Below are 7,500 nucleotides of genomic sequence, written 5' to 3'. Positions count from 1 at the left end.
CGTTAAAGATCCTGTAATCCATGTCAGCGTTCGGTGGGTTATGGAAACAAGAACATACCCAGCATGCACACCCCCGAAAGCGGGGTAAAAACGGTCATGCACGTAAAAGCCCACTCGTGTACATGCAAGTGAACGTGGGAGTTGCAGCCCACGAATGCAGAAGAAGAAGAAGAAGAAGGATACGAAACATTGTTCACGGAAAGAAATAGAGAGATATTCCATACTCCACAATAAGATGAGTGGAATTGAAATTTTGCTCATTGTTCAGTTGAGATCCTCCACAGTCTATAATGGTGTGTATGGATTTGAAACATTATTCATTGTTGAGCCGAAAGATATTCTTAATACTCTATAATGGCATGTAAGGATATGAAACGTTCATTGAGAAAGACCATCCATGCTTTATAAAGCCATATAAGGAAATTGTTCATTGGTCATTGAGAGGTTTCCTCCATACTCTAATATGACGTGTACGGAAATGAAACATTGCTCATTGCTCAGTTGGGTGAGATCCTCCATATTTTAGAATGGCATGTAAAGATATGAAACATTGTTCATTGAAAGAGATCCCCCATACGCTAGAACAGCACGTAAGGAAATGAAGCAATGTTCATCAATCATTCAGAGAGATCTTGCATACCCAGAACGGCATGTAAAGAAATGAAGAAATGTTCATCAATCATTCAGAGAGATCTTGCATTCCCAGAACGGCATGTAAAGAAATGAAGCAATGTTCATTAATCATTAAGAGATCCTGCATTCCCAGAACGGCATGTAAAGAAATGAAGAAGTGTTCATCAATCATTAAGAGAGATCCTGCATTCCCAGAACGGCATGTAAAGAAATGAAGCAATGTTCATTAATCATTCAGAGAGATCTTGCATTCCCAGAACGGCATGTAAAGAAATGAAGCAATGTTCATCAATCATTCAGAGAGATCTTGCATTCCCAGAACGGCATGTAAAGAAATCAAGCATTGTTAATTAATCATTAAGAGAGATCTTGCATTCCCAGAACGGCATGTAAAGAAATGAAGCAATGTTCATCAATCATTAAGAGAGATCCTGCATACCCAGAACGGCATGTAAAGAAATGAAGCAATGTTCATTGGCAGTTGAGAGAGATCCTCCATACTCCATGATGGGGTGTGAAGATATCAAACATAGTTCATAGCTCAGTTGAGATAGATCCTCCATACTAAAGAACTAGTGGCGTGTAAGGATATAAATCATTGTTCATTGAGAAAGATCGTCCATACTTTATAATTGAGTTAGATCGTCTATTGTCTGGAATGCCGTGTAAGGATATAAAACGTTGTGTCATTTAGATATATCCTATATACCCTGGAACAGTATTTAAGAAAATGAGACAAATTTGTTCATTAGTCATTGAGAGAGATCCTCCGTACTCCTGAATGGGGTTCAGTTGATAGAGATCCGCCACACTCTATAATGGTGTGTGAGGAATATGAAACACTGTTCATTGGTCATTGAGATAGATCCACCATATCCCACACTGGGGTGAACTAAAGATAAAAGGGTCATTGTTCAATTTAAAGAGATCCTCCATACTATAGAATGGCATGTGCAGAAAATGGCACACCGTTCATCATTCAGTTGAGAGAGATCCTCCATATTCTTGAAATGCGTGCAATGAAAATGAACATCGTTCACTGGTCACTGAGAGAGATTCAACAAAGTAGAATGTTATGTAATGAAATGAAACACTGTTCATTGAAACAGATCTTTTATGCCATTGAAAGGACTGCAAGGAACGATAACATTGTTCATGTAAGGAAATGAAAAATTGTACTTTTCATGTTCTTCCTTCATTGAGAGAGAGAGTATCAGTATCAGTATCAGTATCGGTAGCTCAAGGAGGCGTCACTGCATTCGGTCAAATCCATATACGCTACACCACATATGCCAAGCAGATGCCTGACCAGCAGCGTAACCCAACGCGCTTAGTCAGGCCTTGAGAAAGAAAACAACAACAACAAAAAAACAACAACCAAAAACAACCCCCCCCTCCCCCCCCAAAAAAGAAAGAAATAAAATAAAGTAAAAAATAACACTTAAAAAAAGAAATTAAAAAATATATAATTAAAAAAGAAAGAAAAAAAAAGATAAATGCATAAAAAATACTACTACTAATAATAATATGTAAAAGGCGCAAAATCTTGATTGAGAGAGAGAGAGATTCTCCACACCCTGAAATGTGTCAGGAAACAAAACATTGTTTGTCATTTCATTGAAAGAGATCCATCGTATATATTCCAACAAATGGAGTGTAAAGGAATAAAACATTGTTCATTGAAAGAGAGATCCTCCATGTCTTAAAACGGGGTATGCAGAAATAAAGCACTGTTCAACCGTTCACTGAGAGAGAAGGAGAAACAATTGTGGGGAAGGGTAGCAGAGAGATCAAGAGAGGGAAATATAGATAGACAGACAGACAGATAGATAGACAGATAGATAGATAGATGGGTTGATGGGTAGAGTAAGTGAGAGCTCTCTCTCGCTCTCTCCCTCTCTCTCTCACACACACACACACACGCACGCACACGCGCACATACACATGTTCACGCGCTGAAAAAAAGCTTAATGCATGATGCGAATTTTGCAAAATTGAGAATAACAACAGTGATAATTCGATTATTTAATACTCCCAATGTCTTCACTTTCCGCGAGAATAAAAATCGCCAAAACTTGCCAAGTTATCAATTTTCTGTAACATTCTATATGAAACGAAACCCCTCTCAGAGGGACTTGTCGTTAGCAACAAGACAGCTTATCAATTATTCAACGAGCAACAAGACAACTTATCAATTATTCAACCGTGCACTCCAGCGACAATAACGAGCACTCGAGCGGCAAGGCAATCAGTTCATACACAAGGGAGGTTAATGACCAGCAATTAAGCTCTTTGTGTGTTTGTGTGTGTGTGTGTGTGTGTGTGTGTGTGCTCTGTGATGAGCTCAGAAACGACAGAAGGCTTATCCAATGGTGTGTCCTGTATGACATCATCAAATGTTGGATTGGGAAGATTCCGATGCTTGTTCTTAATTGGTGTATGTGTGTGTGTGTGTGTATGTGTGTGTGTGTGTGTGTGTGTGTGTGTGTGTGTGTGTGTGTGTGTGTGTGTGTGTGTGTGTGTGTGTGTGTGTGTGGTTGCGTGCGCGTTCACGCACCACAGTGTGTCAGTGTGAGTGTGTATGTGTGTTTGTGTGTGCATGTGTGCGCATGTGTATATTTGCATGCTTTCATGCGTCCGTGCATGATTGTGTGAGTCAGTGTGTGTGTGTGTGTGTACGCGTGCGTGCGTATGTGTGTGTGTGTGTGTATGTGTGTGTATCCATGTGTGTATGTATGTGTGTGTGTGTGTCCATCTATGTGTGTGTGTCTGCGGTTATGCCGTGTGTGCATACGTGTGCGACTGAGAGCATGCGTGCATTTACGCATGCATGTGTGTGTGTGTGTGTGTGTGTGTGTGTGTGTGTGTGTGTGTGTGTGTGCGTGCGTGCGCGCGCGCATCAAATGTGGTTTACGAGCACAATCGCGCTTGCATGGAGAAAATGAACCCCCAACTCCATCCATCCCCAACTTCCCCTAAGTGACCCTAACTCCTAAAACCCACTCCCACAACTGCTGACGAATACACTTGTCAGTGAAGGGCAGTCACCTCACTGAGATATAAAAGCTCGAGCTCAAGTTACAGGTCATGCTGTCAGTTATATTTTCGTAACTTAAGACTAAATTCTTCCACTTCGAAATTTTGCATTTGCTTTTCCTCGGCCAGAATCAGTAACACTATTGTGATGAGCTCAGACAGAAGGCTTATCCACTGGTGTGTATGTATGTGTGCATGTATATGTGTGTGTGTGTGTGTGTATTGATAGGTACACACACAAAAAAATGTATATGCACTCTGAATTTGAAGTTAACCCACGCCCCACTGATCACAAACCCGGTCATTAAGGTTTTTGAGCGGTCAAAAGGGGCGAGAACTCTCACCACTTTGAGGAGACAGAGACTCTCCCTGAGGGCCCCCAGACAGCCGAAGAGACTGACCACAAACATGACGGCCCCGATACCGATCAGCAGGTAGGCCACGTCCACCGTGACGTCATCGAAGTCAGCCACTGTGTCCCGTTTCAGGCGTGACCACGTGCCCACCCCCATCAGAACCCCGCCCGCTGCCTGCAATGGTAGATAAGACCGAAAGAAACTATGGAAAAGAAGAAAAAAAGATAAAAGAAAAAATCTTTCAACAACAAAAGAGCGTGTAAGCTTCTTCTTCTTTGTTCGTGGGCTGCAGCTCCCACGTTCACTAGTACACGAGTGGGTTTTTACGTGTATTTTATCCCGCCATATAGGCAGCCATACTCCGTTTTCGGGGGCATGCATGTTAGGTATGTTCTTGTTTCCATAACCCACCGAACGCTGACATGGACTACAGGGTCTTTAACGTGCGTATTTGATCTTCTGCTTGCGTATACACACGAAACGGGTTCGGGCATTAGCAGGTCTGCACATAAGTTGATCTGGGAGATCGGGAAAATCTCCACCAGGCGCCGTTTCCGAGATTCGAACCCGTGACCCTCAGATTGAAAGTCTAACGCTTTAACCACTCGGCTATTGCGCCCGTCGGTCTGTATGCAAAACCAGAGGGTGGAAGTCAGGGTGGTGGAGGTGTGGGGGTAGAGAGGGAAAGGTAATAGAGATAGGGTGTGTGTAGGGGGTAGAGCGGCAGAGAGCGGAAGAGGAGATGTTTTGCATGGAACAAACAAGCAAACAACCAGCCAACCAACCACACACACCAGCAATTCACACACACACACACACACACACACACACACACACACACACACACACATGCATAGATATGTCAATTTTACAAATGATTCGTGTTTTGCTCCAAACCTCTGTCAGCCCGCCTGTCTGTCTGTCTCTCCCCTTTTAATAGGTCGAATAAAATCTAAAGTAAAGAACAATTAAATACGAAAGATCAGTGAAGAGAGACTGCGCGCGCGCGAGCGTGTACGCGCGCGCGTGCGTGTGTGTGTGTGTGTGTGTGAGTGTGTGTGTGTGTGTTTGAAAAAAAAATCGCAATAGACAAGCAATGAACACACAAGCAAATGAATGAACAATGACATTCTGTTTTGATAATAAGTATAGTACTCGAATACGGGAACCCCATCCTGTAATGTACATCTATAATCTAACGCTATACTTAAAAGAGAGAAAGAAAAGAAAAGAAGAAAGAAAAAAATAACAAAAACATCCATGGACTGACCCACACGAGAAAGTTGACGACAAAGAGACCATACTTGGAGCAGCCCACTCGCGAGCAACATTTCTTTGACGCTGTAAATGACGTCACGTTCACACGCTCCCCCGTGGGGTTCCCACTGACGTCACTGTCACTTTTGACCCCGTCCATTGATGTCATTGTGGTCGGAAAATTTGCATCTGCCATGAAGGGGAGAAAAATCACGCATTATCATAAACTGGAAACTATAACTGAAAGGTACAGCCGGCATTATACTGAATCAAATCTGTAGTCGCGTACACAACAGACATGCCTTCGACTAAGGGGCTGCTACGCACGGACTATTAAATACATCGATTTAAAATTCAGTGGCAACAGTTACTCAGTATAAGATCTACTTTGGATGTCACGCGCATACACACACCGCATACATTCACGAACGCACAAAGGCGTGCACAAGGATAATTATGCACAAATATAGACTGACATGGTGCGCTTGGCGCTTGCGCGTGCGCACATACACTACACTCACTATATAGGCTACGTGCGCGCTCAATCACGCACACATACAGTGATACATATTGACACACACAGCGACACACATAGTGGCACACCACACACGGAATCACACACACACACACACACACACACACACACACACACACACACACACACACACACGTGTGTGAATACAGACATGTACGGCTCTGTGCCAAAAGGAACTCAAAGTTGTTTCCGAAGGGAGTATGCATTTAAAAAAAAAGAAAAAAGATAATGATAATGATGAATGGAGATTATTATCACGTCTGCATATTCACAGAGGTGTCGGTCAAAGGGAAATAAACCCATTAAAATCAAACCACATTCTTATGGTTTTTAACATATATGCCTATTTAAAAAACAGAAATACAAACACACCAGAATGTTAAGATAATGTTGTCAGATTGAGACGGATCGAGAGGAGTGGGGGAGAATAAAAGGGTGGAAGGAAAAGAGAGAAAGAGAGATGGAAGGGGGGATGAATAAATGAGCTATCAGCATGTATATATGTATGTGTATCTATCTATCTATCTATCTATCTATCTATCTATCTATCTCTCTCTCTCTGTGTGTGTGTGTGTGTGTGTGTGTGTGTGTGTGTGTGTGTGTGTGTGTGTGTGTGTGTGTGTAATATATATTATCAAATAACAGAGTAGACCAACTGCGAATAACGATGCACAAATATACCAACAGACACAATATACATACATAGACGTATATATATATATATATATATGTGTGTGTGTGTGTGTGTGTGTGTGTGTGTGTGTGTGTGTGATAGTCAGTCGTGTCCGACTATGACCATCAGAACAGCAGAGGAGGCAACTGCTATCCCGGCCGACTATTTGGGCTAGAATTTGATTAGAGTGGTGACTGTCTTGCCCACTCCCTCGGCCTAAGACGGTCGGCGTTTGGATTGTCCCCAAAGGCCAACTAGCCACCAAGGCTGCAGCACAAAGAGGCAGTGCAATCTTGCCTCCTAGTTTGAGAGTCACAGTCCTTCACAATTTACTACCCTGTAAATGATTTCCCATTGCAAAATGGAGAAACCATTGATAATACAGCTCTCACTTTGCTGTTGACCAGAGAGACACACATAGCAATAATCGGAGAAAATGTAGTTTACCAACGGAAACGTTATATCACAGATGTAATAACATTATTGTCCAGAGAGAGAGGCGAGAGAGAAAGAGGGGGCAGGGGGGTGGAGGGCAGAAACTGATACAGAGGGGAACATTCAGATGAAAGAAAGTGAGAGTGCAAACATATAGATGATATTTCATAACTCAGAATCAAAGGTTAAATTTTACTTGTATACCTCGATGGTTTCACACCATCTTCTTAGCTACGTAACTGAGAGAGAGAGGGGGGGGGAGAGAGAGAGACAGAGAGAGAGAGAGAGAGAGAGAGAGAGAGGAAGAGAGAGACAGAGACAGGGAGATTGAGAGACAGAAAGGCAAAGCGCTTGTAGATAAGTTTGCAAAGCATTTATTTTTGTGCGGTGATGGACTTCTCAGGGATTATTATTTGTTTATAGATTTCTTCTGGGAACTTCAGGGTCTTTTTATACGTAAGCTCTTTTAGCGTCCGTTTACTTTGCATGTACCTCAATTCATAAAAAAACCCACACATATTACAACACACATACAAGCACGCTTGCGCTCTGGCGCTCATTCACCCACTCACTCA

The 7,500-nt window shown here is 42.4% G+C and overlaps 1 protein-coding gene across 1 annotated transcript in view; it reads right to left on the bottom strand.

Moving 5' to 3' along the window:
* The window catches only part of LOC143282952 (tetraspanin-33-like), a 28,796-nt gene that overhangs the window by 17,034 nt on the left and 4,262 nt on the right, over positions 1-7,500 (bottom strand). Inside the window, exons 2-3 of the mRNA XM_076588871.1 lie at positions 5,296-5,471; positions 4,014-4,199 (exon numbers count right to left, since the gene is read on the bottom strand). Coding sequence (XP_076444986.1) covers positions 4,014-4,199; positions 5,296-5,451 — 342 coding nt within the window. The 5' untranslated portion in view covers positions 5,452-5,471. The remainder of the gene's footprint in view (positions 1-4,013; positions 4,200-5,295; positions 5,472-7,500) is intronic.

The sequence above is a fragment of the Babylonia areolata genome, chromosome 6 (assembly GCF_041734735.1).
Source record: "Babylonia areolata isolate BAREFJ2019XMU chromosome 6, ASM4173473v1, whole genome shotgun sequence".
Taxonomy (NCBI): Eukaryota; Metazoa; Mollusca; class Gastropoda; order Neogastropoda; family Buccinidae; genus Babylonia; species Babylonia areolata.
Note: the sequence above shows the minus strand (reverse complement) of the source record. Positions and strands in the feature narration are given on the sequence as shown.